At 43.3% G+C, this 22,067-nt stretch overlaps 1 protein-coding gene across 1 annotated transcript in view; it reads right to left on the reverse strand.

Moving 5' to 3' along the window:
* Positions 1–4,650: 4,650 nt before the first annotated feature.
* The window catches only part of FSHR (follicle stimulating hormone receptor), a 134,665-nt gene continuing 117,248 nt past the window's right edge, over positions 4,651–22,067 (reverse strand). The window contains 1 exon segment of the mRNA XM_050951855.1: positions 4,651–5,941. Coding sequence (XP_050807812.1) covers positions 4,708–5,941 — 1,234 coding nt within the window. The 3' untranslated portion in view covers positions 4,651–4,707.

The raw sequence follows: 22,067 nt of genomic DNA on the forward strand, positions 1-22,067 counted from the left end.
AGACCATAACAGGGTTCAAAAAAGAACTAGATAAATTCATGGAGGATAGATCCGTCAATGGCTGTTAGAGAGGATGGGCAGGAATGGTGTCCCTAGCCTCTGTTTGCCAGAAGCTGGGAATGAGTGACAGGGGATGGATCACTTGATGATTACCTGTCCTGTTCATTTCCTAAGGGGCACCTGGCACTGGCCACTGTCAGAAGACAAGCTAGTGGGCTAGATGGCCCTTTGGTCTGACTTATAGGGCAATTCTTATGTTATGTTAAGCATGCATGGACATGCGACTTGCCCATATAACTCCAAACACCATCTTGTTCCTTGTAATTCTCCACAGTGAGAACAATGTGTTTAGCTTCACTTGGCAGAAGCTATAAAAGGCCCTGGAAACATCTCCATTTTGCCTCTTTCCTGCTTAAATCTCTGGGCTACGGGCTAATACTAATGGGAGCATTCTACCCACAGGACTGAGGACCTTCCAATGATTTGGAAGCAACCAGAGACTTAACAAGCCAGCAGCTTATTCCATTGCTCCTACAAGCCTGATCCAAGAACTTTACAATTACTGTATGTATTTGATTCCTTTAACCAATTTTAACTCCCACTTTTTTTTTCTTTCTATACATAAATCTTTAGATATTAGATACTAAAGGACTGGCAACAGCGTGATTATTGTATAAGGTCTGAGTTATATATTGACCTGGGTATGTGGCTGGTTCTTTGAGATCAGGAGCACCCTCTTGTTTGATTAATTTGTTTTTAAATAACCACTCATCAAGTCTAGTGTCTGGGTATTGAATCCAGGACTGGAATACCTACGGAAGCTGCATTTCTGACTTCTTGTTAGCCAGTGCGGTGAGCCAGAAGTTTACTTTTGTTGCTGGTTTGGTATATCTCATGGAAAAATAACCACTAGTTTTGGGGTGTGTCTGCCTTTTTTCCCAGCAGCTTGTCCTGAATTTGGTATTCTCAGTTGTGACCCACAGAGGCACAGTGACACACTCCCTCCAACATCCACTGAGTAAATCTATTCCATCTAGCACTAGGAGGGTGTCCGAAGACCTTAACAAGGGATTCCAGCTTCTAGATGCAAAGGGAATGGGTCTGAGTAGTAACCCTTGTAGGAACCTGCATGGGCCCTGCTACACAATTACATCCCCTAGTTATGATATAACCTGTGGGAAACCCTCTAGGATCCCCTACCTCCCATCATGCTGGCATTTCTATAACTGGTCTTGTAAGTTTGCCACTTGTTTTACAAGCTGGTCGCATTCCTCTCTGATTGCCTCACAGTTTTCATTCTTTTCCAAAAATATCTCATTAGGTTATATCAGATGTATTTTGTATATCTCCTTTTGCTTCTCCAGACATTTCTTGCCTTTCTAATTTGTGGACCTGGACTATCACAGTCTTTACCTGCTGACTTAAGGCTCCAATTCCCAATAGTAAGCTTTGTAATAACAGCTATTTGTTTTCCCCTTTTTAAATTTTCTATCCAGCACTACCTGTTGGAGTTCCTTTTAATGGAACCTTCCTTGCTGTCACACTCTTTGGGAGATGGCTGAATTCAGCTTCCATTTTTTAGGACAACAGTTTAATCAACCTTGGAAATAATGTAGCTGAAACTGAATGAAATCTAAATACTTTTTTGCACCAAATGACATCAATTTTATCTGTGGCCATTACACAAAATACTGTAAAAGATGTTCATTTGGAAAAAAAACATATAGTTTGAATACATACTTCTGGTCCAATAACCTTAAATGATAGTGTAACACCCCTCTGGGAAAAATGTATTTTATCTCATGTGTTAACTTCTGGCAATTTAAGCTCCTTGGTAGTTTTTTCTAAAATGCCATGAGAAAAGAAATACCCGGAAATTAGATTAATGCTAATCACTATGGTTTTTTGAACAGTCAAAACATATATTACTTTCGGCTTAATAATCCTACTGGGCACATGAGAAGGCAGGATGAGGACAGCAGCTTTGTGCTCTCTGAAAGGTGAAAAATACCTAGCAAAAAATAGAATGTTTTATGAAGATCAAATGAATAGGTTTTCTAAAATATTCAAATCTTTGTCTCTGCTATTAAACAGAATAATAAAGCAGAGAAACACTTTTCCATGGCTGGAGATGGAACGCTGGACAGTGTGGGCCAGGGCTCTGAGTGGCACTGAGCATTCTCTCTCTCTCATGTCCTTGGCTGGCTGGTTTTTGCTCACATGCTCAGGGTCTAAGTGATCACCATATGTGGGGTAAGGGAGGAATTTTCCTCCAGGACAGATTGGTAGTGATTTTAATCTTCCTCTGCTGCATAGAGTGCAAGTCTCTTGCCAGGATTATCTGAGTATAGCTCACTTAATCATTTTGCTGCCATTGCAGGGGCCTTGGGCACTGATGTACCTTGGTCACTCAGAGTCTCTCTCTCTGTGGCAAATAGTAGCTTGGTGTCTTGTCGACTTTTGTCTAATTTTGGTTGTGAGATTTAGTGTGTGGGTACTGGGTGGTGTCGGTGGCCTGTGAAACACAGGAAGTCCGATTAGATGGTGAGGCGTCATCTGGAGTACTGTGTCCAGTTTTGGGCCACACAGTACAAGAAGGATGTGGAAAAATTGGAAAGAGTCCAGCGGAGGGCAATAAAAATGATTAGGGGGCTGGAGCACATGACTTATGAGGAGAGGCTGAGGGAACTGGGGTTGTTTAGTCTGCAGAAAAGAAGAATTGAGGGGGGGTTCCAAAGAGGATGGATCTAGACTGTTCTCAGTGGTACCAGATGACAGAACAAGGAGTAATGATCTCAAGTTGCAGTGGGGGAGGTTTAGTTTGGATATTAGGAAAAACTTTTCACTAGGAGGGTGGTGAAGCACTGGAATGGGTTATCTAGGGAGGTGGTGGAATCTCCTTTCTTAGAGGTTTTAAGGTCAGGCTTGACAGAGCCCTGGCTAGGATGATTTAGTTGAGAATTGATCCTGCTTTGAGCAGGAGGTTGGACTAGTTGACCTCCTGAGGTCCCTTCCAACCCTGATAGTCTATGGTTCTACAGATATCCTGGGGTGGTCCCTTCTGGCCTTAAATTCTATGAACTCTGGGCAAGTTATAATCTCAGAAAGACTAAAGTGTTGAACCTGTACTACACAGGTACAAAGTTTTGCAGTTATAAAGCAGGACTTCGTGCATGAGGGGAACTTGCTCTTACATTAATGAGAATACTGATGTGTGGCTGCTAAATTACTCTTGCCAAGTAGCAGGGGTACGGTTTAAGAAGAAAAGTAGAATTAACCATCTCAATAACAAGATGAGGATTGCACCTAAGTGTAGGTCTCTGTCCAGTTTCCCTTACTGACATTTTACACTTGTGAGTAAGGAACCAAGTGCACAGTGGACTTGAGACTAACTACAGCTCAGTGTGGAAGATAGCAGACTTACTGCTGAGAAAATTTTCAAAAGGGATCTGTAATTCTGAGTGTGTCAAGACACCTTAAAGGGCCTGATTTTCAGATGGCAGATACCCAGCACTTTCTGAAAATCATATCCTTTTAAGGTTTCTTAAATTGGGAGTCAAAAATGAAAACACCTAAAAGCACTAATCACTTTTGAAAATGTAGGTTCTAGTGTTTAACTTAGCTTGTACCTTTAGCTTCTCATTGAACTTGTGCTGGAGAACAACCATCTTGCATTCACTCTTGAGCACTGTTTCATGTACCAAGTGCTGAATAATAAGATGAGAGGACTCCATGTTTCTAAAACAAAATTGGCTGTTTATTAAGAGAAGTATGTACAGTGATGTTGCAATTGCAGCTTGCATTCAAATCACATGCATACAGATTGGCTGTTGCCTCCTCCAAACTCTGTCTTCCTGCAGCCTGTGCTCTTCCCTCCAAGTTCAATGCAGCTTGCTACAGGCGCCCACAGGGACTTGCAGGATCAAGGTGTTTGTTCATTCACGTTAGAACCTCGTGGTACAAGGTCACAAATACTCTTAATCACCAGATTCACCCAATGTTGTTTTGAAATGAGAAGTACTTCTGCAACTACATTCAGCTCACTAACGAAAAGTGTATCAACCATTTGCTAGTGGACTTCTATGTACACACCAGGACACTTCCCACCATATGGATTTGGGTCAGAAATGGACCAGTACTGATTTAAAGGTGACTTTTAGCCCCCTGCTTTGGTGATGGAAACAAAAACAATGTGGACCAAAATCTCCTCTTCCGATACCATTGTGTGGAGGTAAATGAAATAATCTTGCACTTTAGCTCATGTCAGCTGAATGTGTAGTATATATTACTACTTTGTCAAGTTATTGTACCCTTAACAAGATCTCTAGTATGTTTCACAGCAAAACATTTTAATTCTGTATTTTTTTCTTTCAGCCATTGATAGTCAACACTGAATTCTCAAACACAATGCATTATATAGCCTAGGATAACTTTAGAAAAGTGTGAGGAGAGAACACATTCTCCAGAGTTTATGTAATTCTTGAGAAATTCTTCAAAGAAGTGTTAACTGAAGTTTTGTTGGTTGTCCTTCAAAAACTGAAGATATGATGTCACTTTTGCTGGCTGTTCATAAAAATAAAATGTACAGCAGAAAATAAAAATGTTTCTCCATTGAAAATATAACTTTACATGTTATGTTAAAATCATTTTACAAATTCACAGTTAAAAATAACCATGCTGCCCTATACGTAAATCCACACAAATATTTCAGTTCAAGTGATTCAGAGGAACTAATGAATAAATAGTTCCATCACTGGTTTTAGAAGCTGGAGTACAATGGCCATTTCTCATATGGGAATTATGAACAGATGAGGAAGTCTCTGTTCTATAAATTTGGGCTTGCATTTCGCAGCAACCAAACTTGCTCAGTAAAATGAAGAAATCTCTGCGGAAGGTCTTTGTGAAAATTGCATACAAGAAGGGATTGGCACATGAATTGATAGGGTAGAACAAAACCAGGAGGATCTTGGATTTGGACACAGTGATGAGAGGAAGCTTGAGTGATGCCGATATTGCAAAAAAAGATATTGGTGCCATGCACAGAAAATCGGTGAAGATCAGTATAGCCATGCGCTTGGCAATTTTGGTGTCACTGTTTGAAGCAATAACATTAGGGTTTCTCACTGTAAAGTAGATGCAGATGTAACAGGCACAGATGATCATAAATGCAAGGACATTCAGTACTAAAAGGAATATGATATAAGCCTGGGAAAGGGGTGTTTCTATATCCATGGGCAAGCAAATGCTGACTTTCATGTAGCTGCTGACTCCAAATATGGGAAGAAGGGCCACAGTGAAGGCAAACATCCAACCAAAAATCATAATAACCATGGCGTGCCGAAATCGAACCTTGCGGTCCAGTTGCATGGCATAGGTGATTGTATGCCATCTTTCCAGAGTGATCACAGTCAGTGTGTAAACTGAAAGTTCACTCGCAAACACAGTGAAAAACCCTGCAGCACTGCATCCCGCACCAGTTTGCCAGTCTATGGCATAGTTGTAATACTGGCTTTTGGTCTGTATATCTACAGATGCAATCAACAACAGGTAGATGCCTATACATAGGTCCGCAAATGCAAGATTGCACATTAGAAACCGAGGGACAGTGAGTTTATACTGACTGCTTATTAAAATAACCAACACAATGATGTTCCCAGTGATAGCTAGAATGTTGATAAACCATATCAGGACTCTGAGGATATTGTAGCCCATGATATCTTCACAAGGATTGAAGGCATCAGGCTTAGGAGAGCAAGCCACATGTACTACTTCATTACATAAGCCATAGTCAAAGTCAAATTCATTTTCTAATGAGTCAAAATCCATGTAGCTGTTGGGAAAGTAATCCTCAACTACAGATCTTCTGTGCACCCTGTCCGCAGGCTGCTCATCAGCGTCTTGCATGACATCAGATTTATTACATATTGGATGCAACGCAGAACTAGAATGGAAGAACAGAACATAGTTAGTGCCTAAAAAATATAGCAGAAGAAATACCATAAATAAGGTTTCAGAGTAGCAGCCATGTTAGCCTGTATCCGCAAAAAGAATAGGCGTACTTGTGGCACCTTAGAGACTAACACATTTATTTGAGTATAAGCTTTCATGGGCCCACTTCATCACTTCTTTTTACAATAAATAAGAGCTATCATGCAGTTCCCATTAACATCTCTACCCCTCTTGTTAACTGATTATTTACCCCAAGTCAAGATTTGAGGCCCCAGTCCTGCAAATCTTATGCACATGCTTAGCTTTACAGAGATGATTAATCCCATTGGTTTCAATGGGATTATTGTCATGCATAAAGTTAAGCACATGTATAAGGGTTTGCAGAGTTAGGGCCTATAGGTGCTAAAGTATAGCTTGAGGTGAAATCACATAAACAATGATAAAATATCAGTGCAAAACATACAGCTTGTTGAAAAATGGGGGAGGGCAGAGAGAATGCAAAAAAAATTGAGAATGTTTTAGTTTTTCATTGAAATTTTCCAATCATCACTTTTTATGCAAAGGGACTGAAATATGTATTCTCTTCCTAGAATTTGGTGTGCATCTCAAGAAACAAACCAAGGAAGCAAAGGGGTAGGGAAGGTGTATAATGATCCAAAAGATGGTGCCAAAAGTAGACAAATGAGACAAGATGCTCCAGATAAGCAAATTACATTCACTGCCATCTTTTCCTCAATTTATGCAGGCTTGACCAGCACAATTCATTACAGGTGAATTACTTCCTATGCTTATAGATAGCAGATTTGCATGTCTGCTAGTAAATCATGTTGCTTGTATTTTCTGAATACCACTGATTATAAAACTTGTTCTAGCACCCAGTAAGATTATTTATGTGGTTAAACACATTGCTGAATCAGGGCCCTAGATATCCCCATTAAAGTACATGTTACTGTTCTATTGATGAATTAGCAAGTCTTCCTTTATTTATACAATTAATCAATCTGCTTTCCTTGTCTCAAAATATATTCTGAATCCACTCCAGAGACTTATCTGTACAGTAATATTCTGTTAATTATTTATGTACCAGTAGATGAAATCTATGAAAGAGTATGGAAAAATGTAAGAGTGTGGGCTCAGTTATTTGTTTTCCTCTCAGTCTGTCTCAACATGCAGATACACAATTTTATCTTATGGTTCTTTTCACAACGGGATGGGCAAAATTTGAAGAATGCTGTGCAAACAACATTCAAATTACATGATTTCATGCTGGCCTTTGAGGAGTGTTTCATCAACCAAGTATTTGAATCCTTCTTTTTTTTTTTTGGTTATTATTATTATTATATATTGTAAGGGATCCATTCTAGTTTCCAGTGTGAAAGAGGGGGCACATGTTAGCTCTGCATATCTCAATTTAATTTTTTTTCCTAAAAACAAAAACTTATTTAGCATGAGAAAAGATCAAATAAGACTGCCAGTCACTCTGTAAGACTGCAATCACAGACATTACATCTGAGGGTAAAAAGTTCAAAGTGCCTATTGACGTTGGCAATTAAGTATCATTTTCAAAAGTGACTTAGGGAGGCCTAAGGGTCCCAATGGGACTTAGGAACTTAAGTCACTTAGGCATTTTTGAAAAAAAAATTACCCTGTGTCTGGAATTATTTTCTGTACTTTTTCATCACCGCAGTGCCATAGAGTAACTGATCATTTTAGTTCTCTTTCATGGTAATTAAAAATCTGCTTTTTTAAAGGAAAGGGATTTGAATCGTTCTCTGAAGTTGCTCTTCCTTAAGTGTTCAGGGGCATTTCCATAGTGAAATAGTTTATAAAGTCAACAATATCTTGAAAACTTAACTATAATTACAAATCAGTAATTTTCCCTTCCACAGTACCATTCATAGCTACCTGTTCTTGTACAATAAAGAGCAAGAGTAAGTTTCTCTTAGAAGACACAGGATCCCTTAAAGGAACTTGAATTGAGGCACAGTCAGATTAAGTAATTTGCTCAAGGTCACAAAAGCCAGCATCAGAACTAGAATTAGAACTCAGAAGTCTTGTACTTAAATTTGGCTCCTGCCAACATAAGTGTCTCTCTATGTCCCTTTAGTAACACCACCTTCCTGTGCATCAGTGTAGATACTTTGTTTCTTACGTTGACTGTTACTGGTCTTCAGAAGCCATCTCACAATGCCCCACACTGACAATACAATCAATACAAGTGCTCCTGGTGTGGACACACACTGCTGACACAAGGACCCAAGTGTGCACACACACAAGTGATTTAATAACTGCGATGGCTGTAAGTCAGGTCAACATAATTTCATAGCGTAGACAATTTCAAATGTAAGAAGAAAGGCATATCATCATGATTCTTTTAGATAGAAGCTAATCTTTATATCAAAACAATCAAAACGATTGAAGTTCCTGCTGGGAATTGTCAGCTTCAGGGACATGTAGACAGGAGGAAATTATTTTTTGAATCACAAATGAAGGAGGGCCTCCAACATAGCCTGCAAAGCAAACTTTATACAAGTTAGTATAAAATGTAGTGTATCTTTTACTAGATCAACATCAGACTTTTATTATGATTTTATAGACCAATGTTATAACCATAAGCTCTCAAAAAATTAGATCTTAGGGCCAGAGCTTATGGGCCAACTGAGCCATGTGTTGTGCAAGACCAGGGAGCTTGGGTGGGAAGGACAAAGCTGATTTATCTTTAATTCATCTTTACAAGTCCTGGATCCTGAGGTTGGTCCATTTTTGACCAGATCAAATACACAAGTTAGAACAGCCACAGGGCTCCTGTAACTTACATTGGTTGCCCATGGCCCCAAAGGGGTTCTTCTGGGAGCCAGGGATCACTGACATGTAGGGGTGCTTTGCTGGGAGAAGGATAGCGTAGGAGCCACTGTGGCAGTTTTCACCACCTAAAGATTCTCCAGTAGAGCAGATTTCTCAGAGTGTTGCTTAACTGCTGTTAGGGTAGTTTTGAATCACTGGAGCAGCCAGATAGGGCTGAGGATCTGACCCTGAACATCCTCTGAGAGTTCTTGTGTGACAACCATAAGACTCAAACATCCTTAAAAATGGATAGTCCAGGTTATGAGGTAGATAATTTTTATTCTCCCTAACAAATCACATTCTAGATCGAATCTTGAAAGGAGAAATAATAGTCTTGGGATAATGTATGATTAAGTCAAGTGACACCAGTACTCTCATGATGATGATAATGATGAACAATCTCTCTTTCACTTATCAAGTGTAGTCCTTGATCAGACAATCATCACAGTGGGGTTGAACACGTCATTAAGTACTCTTCAAAACAATTGAACAGTCTTGAGTACACACAGAGCTTGTGTCAGACACAGAAAATGCTTTGACATGGAAGCAGGTGTATCTACTACATCCTATATCCTATATCTAAGCTAACATGCATGCAAATGACTTTGAAGTTTAGATTCAAAGTATATCACTACTTTCCTGAATTAAAACTTTTCTGTTATTTCAATCTAAGGCTGTGACTTCAATAGAATCCCTTCTCCGTGTTGTCTCTGCTTAAATGACTTGCTCCAGATAAGCGTTTCTTGACTTCTCAGTAGCTTAATTAAAAATAAACAATTTGGAGAAAGTTTTGAAAATTAATGTTGTGTTCCATTTTTTTTAAATTATAAGCGTCTTGATTATGAAAGAAGGAATAGATCCTAGAAAGACGCTAATGCCACTATCCACATATGTTAGGTATAGGCCTGGTCTACACTGCAGGGTTAGGTTGATGGAAGCTGCCTTGGAAGTGTCTTTATTTAAATTTGGTTCCTGCCGATGTAAATGCCTCTTTGTGCTGATTTATGCTGTGTCTACATTATGGAGTTAAGTCGACATAAGTTACATTGACGATCATAAGCCACTTTAATTAAATTGGATGTGCATGCCCACAAAATGTTCCTTATGTCGATGGAGTTGTTGCTCTTGCATCAACAGAGAAAGTATTGCATCGTGGGTAACTATTTCACTGTGCCACTCATCACCCTCTGCTGCTAGGAGCTGTGGGAATGGATTGTGGTGCATTATGGGGGCATCCTCACTGTACCATGATAAACTTCTTTCTGTTCCATCATTTCATTGGTTAGTTTCACGCTGTTTTTAACAGTCCATGTAAACTGTGTGCCCGCCAACTCTGCCTGAAAGCATGGATTCTGAACTGCTGACCATCTGGTGATGAGCATGATGAACACAGTGTGACTGGTCCTGCAGTATTTCATGAGCTCCAAATCAAAAACTTAATCAGTAGTGCCTGCCCTACTGTGTACCACTGAAAGAAATAATTCAAGACTGCTTATGGCATTCAGAGAGTAGCTGGACTGTCAGAACTGGGCTCAGGAGACAAGCACTGAATGGTGGCATTGTGATGCATATATGGGATGATGAGCAGTGGCTGTAGAACTTTTGGATGTGCAAATGCATCATCCTGGAACCGTGTGCAGAGCTTTCCCCAGCACTACAGTGCAAGGACACCAGAACAAGAGCTGTTTTACTGTGGAAAAATGAGTGGTGATCGCTGCGTGGAAGCTAGCAACTCTGGAAAGTACATTGTGGGGGCTATGGTGATGCAAGTGTGCAGGGCTACTAATCAATTCCTGCTATGAAGGACTGTGACTCTGGGTAATGTGTAGGAAATAAAAGATGGCATTGAGGCAATGGGATTCCCAAACTGCGGCTGGGTGACAGATGGAACGCATACCCAATTATGGCCCCAAACCATCTTGCAATGGAGAACATAAACCAGAAGGGTTACTTCTCCATGGTCTTGCAGGCCCTGGTGGATCACCAGGGCCGTTTCACTGACATCAGTGCAGGGAGGTCAGGGAATGTGCATGTGTGCATCTTTAGGAACACTGGACTGTATAGAAATCTGCATGCTGGGACTTTATTTCCAGACCAGAACATTCAAACTGGGGATGTGGAAATGCCCATAGTGATCCTTGCTCCTGCATACGCCTTCCTCCCATGGCTCATAAAGCCTTACAATCAGGAACTAGATAGCAGCAAGGAGTGCTTCAACAACAGGCTCAGCAGGTGCTGAATGATCATTGAATATGCCTTTCACAGATTATAAAGTCACTAGCCCTGCCTTTTTGGCAGGTTAGAGCTCAATGAGGAAAATATTCGGATGGTCACAGCAGCCTGCTGTTTTCTGTACAACACTTGCGAAGTGAAGAGGGAAAAGTTTCCCCAGGGATGAAGCACTGAGGTAGATTGGCTGGCTGCTGATTTTGAGCAGCCGGATACCATGGCAATTAGAGGGGCACAGTGGGAGATTATTAGAATTAGGAAGGCTTTGAAGGAGCATTTTGACAATTCTCAGTAATGTGTCTTTATGTGATGCATTCAGCCAGGCAATGTTAGCTTGCTCCCTTGAATGACCCCTGTAGTGCCTACTTCCTGAGCGTTAATTGTACTGAGAAAACATTCCTGCCTATAGCCAGTGTTTGAATGTCAGCACCAACTAATATGTGCATGACACAAATAAAGACTCATTTTATTTCAAAAACTAAAGTTTAATAGCAGGACAATACAGAAACATTTTATCAAATGGGATATGGTAATGAGGAAAAGTCTCTCGGTTATTGTTCTCACAGCTGCTTGTAACTCCAGCTTTCATTGTGAAACCAGTCCCTAGGGATGGAGTGCACAGAGTACTGCAAGGGACTGGGAACATGTGAGGAATGTGGTGGGGGAGTTTGAGGAGGGCCTAGTTTGAGGAGGGCCTAGAATTATCTAGTCCAACCCCCTGCTCAAAGCAGGACCAATGCCCAACTAAATCATCCCAGCCCGGGCTTTGTCAAGCCTGACCTTAAAAACTTCTAAGGAAGGAGATTCCACCACCACCCTAGTTAACCCATTCCAGTGCTTCACCACCCTCCTAGTGAAAAATATCCAACCTAAACCTCCCCCACTGCCACTTGAGACCATTACTCCTTGTTCTGTCATTTGGTACCAGTGACAACAGTCTAGATCAGTGGTTCGCAAACTTCTGTACTGGTGAGCTCTTTCACACAGCAAGCCTCTAAGTGTGATCCCCCCCCATATAAATTAAAAATACTTTTTTATATATTTAACACCATTATAAATGCTGAAGGCAGACTGGAGTTCGGGATGGAGGGGTGACAGCTTGTGACGCCCCGTGTAATAACCTCATGACCCCCTGAGGAGTCCTGACCCCCAGTCTGAGAAACCCTGGTCTAGATCCATCCTCTTTGGAACCCCCTTTCAGGTAGTTGAAAGCAGCTATCAAATCCCCCCTCATTCTTCTCTTCCGCAGACTAAACAATCCCAGTTCCCTCAGCCTCTCCTCATAAGTCATGTGCTCCAGCTCCCTAATCATTTTTGTTGCCCTCTGCTGGAATCTTTCCAATTTTTCCTCATCCTTCTTGTAGTTTGGGGCCCAAAACTGGACACAGTACTCCAGATAAGGTCTCACCAATGCAGAATAGAGGGGAATGATCACGTCCCTTGATCTGCCAGCAATCCTCCCACTTATACAGCCCAAAATGCAGTTAACTTCCTTGGAAACAAGGGCCCACTGTCAACTCATATCTAGCTTCTTGTCCACTGTAACCCCTAGGTTGTTCTTTGCTGCCTAGCCATTTGGTCCCTAGTCTGTAGCAGTGCATGGGATTCTTCCATGCAAAGTGCAGGACTCTGTACTTGTCCTTGCTGAACCTCATCAGATTTCTTTTGGTCCAATCCTCTAATTTGTATAGGTCCCTCTGTATCCTAACCCTACTCTCCAGCGTATCTACCACTCCCAGTTTAACGTCATCTGCAAACTTGCTGAGAGTGCAGTCCACGCTGTCCTCCAGATCATTAATGAAGATATTGTACAAAACTGGCCCCAGGACAGACCCTTGGGGTACTCCGCTTGATACCGACTGCCAGCTAGACATGGAGCCATTGATCACTACCTGTTGAGCCCGACGATCTAGCCAGCTTTCTATTCACCTTATAGTCCATTCATCCAGCCCATACTTCTTTAACTTTCTGGCAAGAATACTGTGGGAGACCATATCAAAAGCTTTGCTAAAGTCAAGGAATAACATGTCCACTGCTTTCCCCTCATCCATAGAGACAGTTATCTCGTCATAGAAGGCAATTAGTTTAGTCAGACATAACTTGCCCTTGGTGAATCCATGCTGACTGTTCCTGATCACTTTCCTCTCCTCTAAGTGCTTCAGAATTGATTCCTTGAGGCCCTGCTCTATGATTTTTCTAGGACTGAGGTGAGGCTGACTGGCCTGTAGTTCCCCAGATCCTCCTTCTTCACTTTTTTAAAGATGGGCACCACATTAGCCTTTTTCCAGTCATCCGGGACCTCCCTGATCGCCATGAGTTTTCAAAGATAATGGCCAATGGCTCTGCAATCACATCCACCAACTCCTTTAGCACCCACAGATGTAGCGCCCAATGGACTTGTGGTCGTCCAGCTTTTTTAAATAGTCCTGAACCACTTCCTTCTCCACAGAATGTTGGTCACCTCCTCCCCATGCTGTGGTTCCGAGTGCAGAAGTCTGGGAGCTGGCCTTGTTTTTGAAGACAGAGGCAAAAAAAGCATTGAGTACATTAGCTTTTACCACATCTTCTGTCACTAAGTTGCCTCCCCCATTTAGTAAGGGGCCCACACTTTCCTTGATCTTCTTCTTGTTGCTAACATACCTGAAGAAACCTTCTTGTTATTCTTAACATCTCTTGCATCTCGAAGTGTGATTTCACTGATTTCACTCCTGCATGCCTGAGCAATATTTTTATACTCTTCCCTTGTCATTTATCTTACTTCTTATAAGCTTCTTTTTTGTGTTTAAGATTAGCAAGGATTTCACTGTTAAGCCAAGCTGGTCGCCTGCCATATTTACTATTCTTTCTACACATCGGGATGGTTTGTTCCTGCAACCTCAATAAGGATTCTTTAAAATACATGGAAGAGAGTTCTGTATTGGGTGCAGGGGGATTCATGAACGGATGTGCTAAGACTGCAGCGTAATAGGGGACTTGAGCAACTCTCTCTGGCCCTTCTTTCCAGGCTATCCAACCTGAGTCTTTCATTGATTGTATCCCTCCAAGTTCTTGTTTCACTATCTGCTGCATCTGTTGACTGCAGCAGTTTGCAAAACATATCCTCCTTATTTCTCCTGGTTCGCCACCTTATCTGGTGGAGGAACTCCGTCAATGTGGAGGACTGGGTCCTCAAAGATAATCTGCTGAAGCCAAAGATACAATGAACAGAGACAGTATTGTGAGTTCTCTCACAGCTGTGAATCACAAAAGTTAAACATACGTTTCTCATTGTCCCTTTTCTAGCACACAGCTTGGTGAGAGTCTGAAATATGGAGAGTTTGGCTGGGGGGGGAGAGTTGGGAAGGGGGAATGGGCAAGAACGGACAAAGGGTTGTTTGCAAAGAGAGACATTACACACGTCTAGGGAGAGTATTCTGAATATTGGCACTGTTGCGGGATGGTTACCTGCTCCTGGCCTGAAAGGGGTTAAAAGCTAGCCCTTGGAGAGGGCTGAGGCTGGGATCCTTAGGCTGGGCTGATTGGGAGGCAGTCTCAACTGTGGCCATGCTCCCAAAAGACTCAGCTGGCCCTATGAAGGCAGGGAAGCCAGGGGCAGACACATACTCTCTCTCTGCCATCAGAGTGAGAAGGGCTGTCTGCAAGGAGCTTAACTAGGTACCTGGAGGGGAGCAGGGCTGGGGACAGGCCAAGGGATCAGGGGAGGTTCCAGCCTAGGAAAGCCCCAGGCCGCAGGCCTGGTGAAGCCTATTAGATACCGGGGTTGCAAAGGGGCAGCCCACAAGCAGGCAAAGGCAGCAGGTCCAACCCTCCTTGCCTATGATGAGTGGCTGATACACTGCAGTCTGCCCCAGTGAACGGGGGCTAGATGAGGACTGGCAGTAGCCAAGACTGAGGCGAAGTGGGGATCATGGGTGGGGGTTCCTCTGGGAGGGGGAGACCCAGAGCTGGGAGGGGTTACTGCCAGGGGGGCAGCACCCTAGACAACAGGGCACTGGGTCCGGGAGGGACACAGGGGCCAGAGTGAGGTAATGCGGATCACTGGCCTGCAGAGAGTGCTCCTGGCTGGAAAATGAGCTAATTCCTGAGGACAACCAGCAGGAGGCACCGCAGGAGTGAGTCTGCACCCTTACAGGCACCCTTTTCCCGGTGCCAATTAGGGTAATCAAACCCAATATCTCACTCTTGAGGGAACCCAGAAGGCAAAAGTGCATCTCCTGCACATGTGCAGCTTCCGACCAGGTCTGTATGCTGCTTTGGTCCCTGCAGAAATATTGCTGGTTGCCATGGCAAAGTTTATTTCAGGGAAGAAACAAGGCAGCTCTACCAACGGACCTTTGGCATCGGATTGCAGAATACCTATAGGAAAGTTTCCTAGATATCACTTTGGAGGATTCCCGAGACATCCCAGTGTACATTAACAAACTTTTCCACTGCATAGCTGCATAGGCTTATTTGTTAATTTCTGTTCCTTATCCCTCCTCTGTCATATAACAAAGTACATGGAGCTCAATCTCCCCTCACCGTGCAGCATCAAAGCAAAATGCTTGCTTACCAGAGCTTGCCTCCCCTGCTTCATGTACACCAGAGCTGGACTTCTGGGACTGGCTAGACCCCTCCAGAGTCAAAAAGAGGTCCTGATGCACCATAACAATGAACGACCCTCTCATGTGTTCCACATCCTCCTCCAACTCGATTTCCTCATCTATTACTTTGCCCTTGGGGCTGACTCCACTGGCCGCTACCTCTAGTGCCTCCCAAAGTGTCCACAGCGCTCTTGGTGGTCAAGACTGGGTCACCACCAAAGATGGCAGGCACTTCCTTGTGGAAGCACCATGTCTTCGGCACCGCACCAGATCAACGGTTGGCCTCCCTTGCCTTCTGGTACGCCTGCCTCAGCTCCTTGATCTTAGCACAGTACTGCCCCTTTTCTTGCATCCCACTATCAATGAGCCTGTAGCTATCAAATTTCCTACAGTTTGAGTGAAGCTGTGACTGCACAGCCTCCTCTTCCCACAGACCCAGCAGATCCAGGTGAAAACGCATCCACTGCTGAAAGCTGAATGGTTAGCTGGGAAGATGCGGTGTGAACGGTCCATGCTGAGCAAACAGAAAGAAGAATTTTTAAAATTCCCAGGCCTTTAAATGGGGGAGGGGTACATGGCTGTGTAACTTCAGGGCAGCGATTTCAAACTGCTGACCAGAGTGGTCATGATGGGCATTGTGGGACACCTCCTGGAGGCTAATTAGAGTGACATAAGCAAGCGCACTATTTACACTGACACTGCATTGATCAAACTTTGTTGCAAAAAACTCTATACCTCTCATTCAGGTGGTTTTATTTTGTTGGTGTAGCAGGAGAGTTAAATCAGCGGGAGGAGCATTGTAATCTGTACACCTCCACTGTTTTGTTGATGAAAGCTGACTTTTGTAAAAAAAAATGTGTAGTGTAGACAAAGGCCTTAATAACACCAACTTCCTGAGGTGATATGAAGGGTTTTGAGCTGCTGTATTTTGTTGCCAAGCACAGCACTCAAAAATTTAAAAAAAAACTGCTTTGCCATCATTAACTGAAAAGGGGAAAAATCAAAATAGGGTGGCAACAGAAGACCGTAACAGTAAGAGTTAATAAATTCAGTAACTCCTCACTTAACATCGTCCCGGTTAATGTTGTTTCATTGTTACGTTGCTGATCAATTAGAGAACATGCTCATTTAAAGTTGTGCAATGCTCCCTTATAACGTTGTTTGGCAGTCGCCTACTTTGTCCACTGCTTGCAGAAAAAGCAGTTCATTGGAGCTAGCTGGCGGGGGCTTGGAACCAGGGTGGACCAGCAGCCCCCCCATCAGGTCCCCAAAGTTCCCTGTGCGGTAGCTGCCCAGCAGGCTATCAGTTGCCGGGCAGTTCAGCTGTCCCTTCCTCCACTGCCATGTGTTTCTCCTGCCCTCTGTCTTGGAGCTGCTCCCATGAGCCTCCTGCTTGCTGTGCAATAGAGTGGGGGAAGAGGGGAGCTAATATCAGGGTGTCCCCCTCCCCAGCACTCCTCCCCCCTATTCCTGCACCCCATCTCCACAGAGCTGGGGGAGGGGAGGGACACAGGTCAGGGCTCAGGGAGCTTGCTGGGAGTAGTTGCTGTCTCAACTTGCTGATCTACTTAAAAAGGCAATGTACTTAGAGTGCGGTCAGCATACTTAAAGGGGTAATGGACGTCTCTCTCTCACACACATATGGTCTTTCTTTCTCTCTCTCTCTCTCTCTTTCTGCCATGCTGTGTCTCCTCCCTCCATTGGTGCTGCCTTGTAGAGTGTGATGCTACATTCACAACGTGTTAACCCTTGAGGGCTCAGCAGAGTGCTAATTCATCATTCAGCAATAAGGCATTCCCTGGGAAATATCCACCCTCTTCCACCCTCTGACTCCACCACTTCAACCAAGCTTAAAAAATTTCCCTGGAACCTAATCTCCCCAATTTACATTAATTCTTATAGGGAAATTGGATTTGCTTAACATTGTTTTGATTAAAGTGGCATTTTTTTCTGGAATATAACTACAACATTAAGCAAGGAATTACTGTAAGTATATATTAAAGAAATAAGGTGATGATTTATAGTTTTATAAGTCTGGTAATTTTAAGGGTGCAGTCAATGTTGACATACAGCCAAGGATAGTGAGCTGGTAGTTTTGAACAGTTCTGCCAGTGACTGGTGTGTTGGTAGGCAGGGTGTGGACTGAGGTTAGGTAAAAGTCACTCCAAAACCTGAAGGGAGGGGTCAGTCAAGCATGGTGCAGGTTTTCAATCAAGTCCGGCTTTGACTGACAGATGAGTTCAACGGCTGTGATTGGTTCATAAGAACACGGAAGGCTTAAAGATGACTGATGGATAGGTTTGCTAATCATAATGACTGAGTAAACAACCAATCAGAATAGACCAAGGGATTGAGAAGACAACCTGTATATAAAGATTGAGGAAGCAACCAATCTGAATATATCAAAACTTGTATATAAGACAGAGAGCTGACAGGCTTGAGACACTCAAGATAATAGCAGGCACAGAAGCAGGAGAGGAAGAAGAAAGATCAGAAATGTGCTGAAATCACTGAAAAAGGGAGGAGCGGCAGCAGCAGTAATAGTTCAGAAGTAGCCGTGACAGAGCAAAAGGACTATAAACAGATGAGAGGGAAAGAAGATTGCGGATAAGTAAGCATGATGACCATAGTATAAGGAACCAATAGGATGTATGAGTGTGTATGCTTGAGATAATAAAGTTGGATGTTTGTGCATGTATGTTTGTTATAGGGCTGTCGATTAATAACAGTCAACTCGAGTGATTAAGTCAAAAAAATAATTACGATTAAAAAATATTTTTTGTGATTAATTTTTTAAATTGCTTTACAGCCCTCGTTTGTTACTCTGTATACAGTTTTAACGTTTAAGTAAGAACTTGCTGTCAGCATTCTACATGTGACTGATAATTGTACGTAGAATGTAACCACCTGAAAGCCATTTCCAACTCTGTGGTATTGCAGTATTGGGTACTTTGATATGCATACCTGTGCTAACAGAGTTGCTTCTTGATATATGCTTTTAAGGTTTATTGTACTGGGGAATATAGGTATATTGAATAAAAATTATTTTGTTTTTTGAAGAGTTAATGCCTGTGTGTCAATACTTTGTTTGGAATGCTCTATCTGTGTCCTCCCAAGGTTCATCAGAGTTAGTATATCCTGGGGAAGTTTTCCAAAGGTTAGAGGAAAACCCTCAGTAAAACCCTGGCAATTTCTCTAGGGCAGGCCATCCTCTTTCACCTGCTGTGACATTATTGATATAATCTGGGACCATAAAGAACATGGTCCTGTAGTGGCACCAAATCTTATGTAAAAGGAGTTCAGAATTTCACTTTGTTGTCTCTCTGGATGCCTCTCACAACAGGTTAGAAAGTTATCTCCCCTGCAAGGGCTTCAATGTGGCTCCTGAAGGGCCCACCTGAGCAAAGCCCATTGGGCCTTATTGCATGTACTGCAACTAACCACTGTTAATGCAGGTGTCATAAACAGATAGTTAAGAGTTAATGTCTCTTTTACCTGTAAAGGGTTAACAAGCTCAGTGAACCTGGCTGACATCTGACCAAAGAACCAATCGGGGGACAAGATACTTTCAAATCTTAGTGGAGGGAAGTCTTTGTTTTGTGCTGTTTTTTTTTGTTCTTTGTTCTCTCTTGGAGCTAAGAGGGGCCAGATGTGCAACCAGATCTTTCTCTAATCTTTCTGAAATAGTCTCTCATGTTCAAAATAGCAAGTACTAGATAGATGGCGGATTAGTCTTTATGGTTGTTTTCTTTATTTGCAAATGTGTATTTTGCTGGAAGGATATTTTACCCCTGTTTGCTGTAACTTGTATCTTAGGCTAGGGGGGAGGGAGTCCCTCTAGTCTATATAAGCTGAAGACCCTGTAAACATTTTCCATCTTGATTTTACAGCGATAATTTTTATTTTTTCTTTCTTTAATTAAAAGCTTTCTTTTTTCAGAACCTGATTGATTTTTTCCTTGTGTAAAACTCAAGAGGATTGGGTCAGAACTCACCAGGGAGTGGTGGGGGGAGAAAAGGGGAGGGGAAAGGTTAATTCCTCTTTGTTTTAGGATCCAAGGAGTTTGGATCAGTGCATCTCTCAGGGAAAGTCTGGGAGGGGGAAAGAAGCGGGGGAGGCTAATTCCTCTCTGTTTTAGGATCCAAGGAGTTTGGATCAGTGTTTCTCTCAGGGAAAGTCTGGGAGGGGGAAAGGAGGGGGAATGGTTTATCTCTCTCTGTTTTAAGACCCAAGGGATTTGGGTCTTGGGTCCCCCAGAGAAGGTTTTTGGGAGACAGGAAGTGTACCAAAACACAATATTTTTGGTTGGTGGCAGCGCTATCAGATCTAAGCTAGGAATTAAGTTTAGAGGGGTACATGCAGGTCCCCACTTTCTGGATGCTAAAGTTCAAAGTGGGAATAATACCTGGACATGGTGTGCAGCAGTGGGTTTAAAAACTAAAGCCAGTGAATTTTTTTTTCTCTCCTTCCTGGCTGATCGGATGACAGCCTGAGGGCAGAGGTGTTAAAGTTCTTTAACAAGGGTCTTTGTTAAAGAGGCAGCAAGCTGTGAGCCAGCAGACACCAACAAAAGGCATTTGCAAATGAATTGTTTTTTTTTCTTTCTAACTCTTCGGGCATAGATAGTTAGAAGTCTCTGTTAACGAAGCAGTCTGGGTTGCAGCATTCTAGGCAGTAAACAGCAGAGGGCGCAGCCAGCACAAGAAAGCAGGAACAATGAGTTCCAAGGAACGGGCAAGACTGGGTACAGAAGAACAAGCCAAAGAGGCAGCCCACAAGAGAGACATGGAGAGGAAACAAAAAGAGATAGAAATGAGAGAAAAAGAGATGGAGATAAAACAAAAAGCGATAGAAATGACAGGAAAAGAGATGGAGATAAGAGAAAGAGAAGAACAAGCCAAAGAGGCGGCCCACAAAAGAGAACAAGAGGCCAAAGAGGGCCCACAGAAGAGAGATAGAGATCCAAAGGGAGGCCCACCAGCAGGCCATGGAATTAGCAAAGACTAAGCCAGATGTTCCAGCCAACCCTAACAACTCTTCTCCAGGTACTGTTCTCCATCCCAGGAAATTTCCCACCTACAAGGCAGGTGATGACACTGAGGCCTTCTTAGAAAAATTTGAAAGGACCTTCCATGGGTACAACATCTCTACAGACCAGTACATGATAGAGCTGAGGCCACAGCTCAGTGGACCGTTAGCAGAGGTGGCAGCTGAAATGCCTAAGGAACACATGAACGATTATAAACTTTTTCAAACCAAAGCCAGAATCAGAATGGGGCTAACACCTGAGCATGCCCGTCGGCAGTTCAGAGCCCTAAGGTGGAAACCAGATGTGTCATTCACCCGACACGCCTACCACATTGGAAAGAATTATGATGCCTGGATATCAGGAGCAAATGTTAACTCTCTGGAAGAGCTGTCCCTCCTAATGCAAATGGAGCAGTTCTTAGAGGGTGTTCCTGAGGAAATAGAAAGGTACATACTAGATGAGAAGCCCAAAACTGTAACCGAGGCGGGGGAGATTGGAGCCAGATGGGAGGAAGTAGCAGAAAAGAAAAAAGCTACTAGCAAGGGGAGCGAATGTCACAGGGGGCAAACAGACAATAAACTCTATCACCGAGGGCAACCCAAGACCCTACCTACAACCCAAGGAAGGCCCCAGACTCCCTATTGTCCCACCTCACCAGTCTCCAGCATCCCACCTCGGCCCAGTGACCAGTCAGCTGGGCGATGCTTTAAATGTAATGAACTGGGACACATAAAGGCCAACTGCCCCAAGATCCCCAACTGAATGCAGTTCATTACACCACCATCACACCAAAGATCGCCAGGCCCAGATGCCTCTCAAATACCCTCGGAGCGAAGGGAAACTTTGAGAGTGGGCGGAAAGAAGGTTATCGCGTGGAGAGACACGGGGGCCCAAGTGTCAGCTATCCACCAATTCTTAGTGGACCCCAAATTCATCAACCAAGAGGCCCAAGTGACAATTTACTCCTTCATGTCAAAATCTGTAGACTTGCCTACAGCTGAACTGCCTGTCCAGTACAAAGGCTGGTCAGGAATGTGGACTTTTGGAGTCTATGACAATTATCCCATCCCCATGCTACTGGGGGAAGACTTGGCCAACCAGGTGAAGCGGGCCAAGAGGGTGGGAATGGTTACAAGCAGCCAAGCCAGGCAAGCTTCCAGACCCATCCCTGTTCCTGAGCCGTCCACAAGAGCCCCGTCTGTATTACTAGAGACCCAGAGAGAGGTGGTGGACCCGGATCCCCTGCCAATGACTGCAACAGCCACAGTGCCTCCAGTCCCAGACCCGGAACGGGAAAAGCAACCGGTACCAGAACCGTTGCCAGCATTGATGCCAGCCCTTGCAAACCCGTCTCCAACCCCAACGCCAGAGGGCGCCAGCGGGTCTGAACTGGCAGAAGCAGCAGACAACCCTACCAAAGAGGCTCAGCCAGA

This window comes from Gopherus flavomarginatus, chromosome 4 (genome assembly GCF_025201925.1).
Source record: "Gopherus flavomarginatus isolate rGopFla2 chromosome 4, rGopFla2.mat.asm, whole genome shotgun sequence".
In the NCBI taxonomy this organism is placed as follows: Eukaryota; Metazoa; Chordata; order Testudines; family Testudinidae; genus Gopherus; species Gopherus flavomarginatus.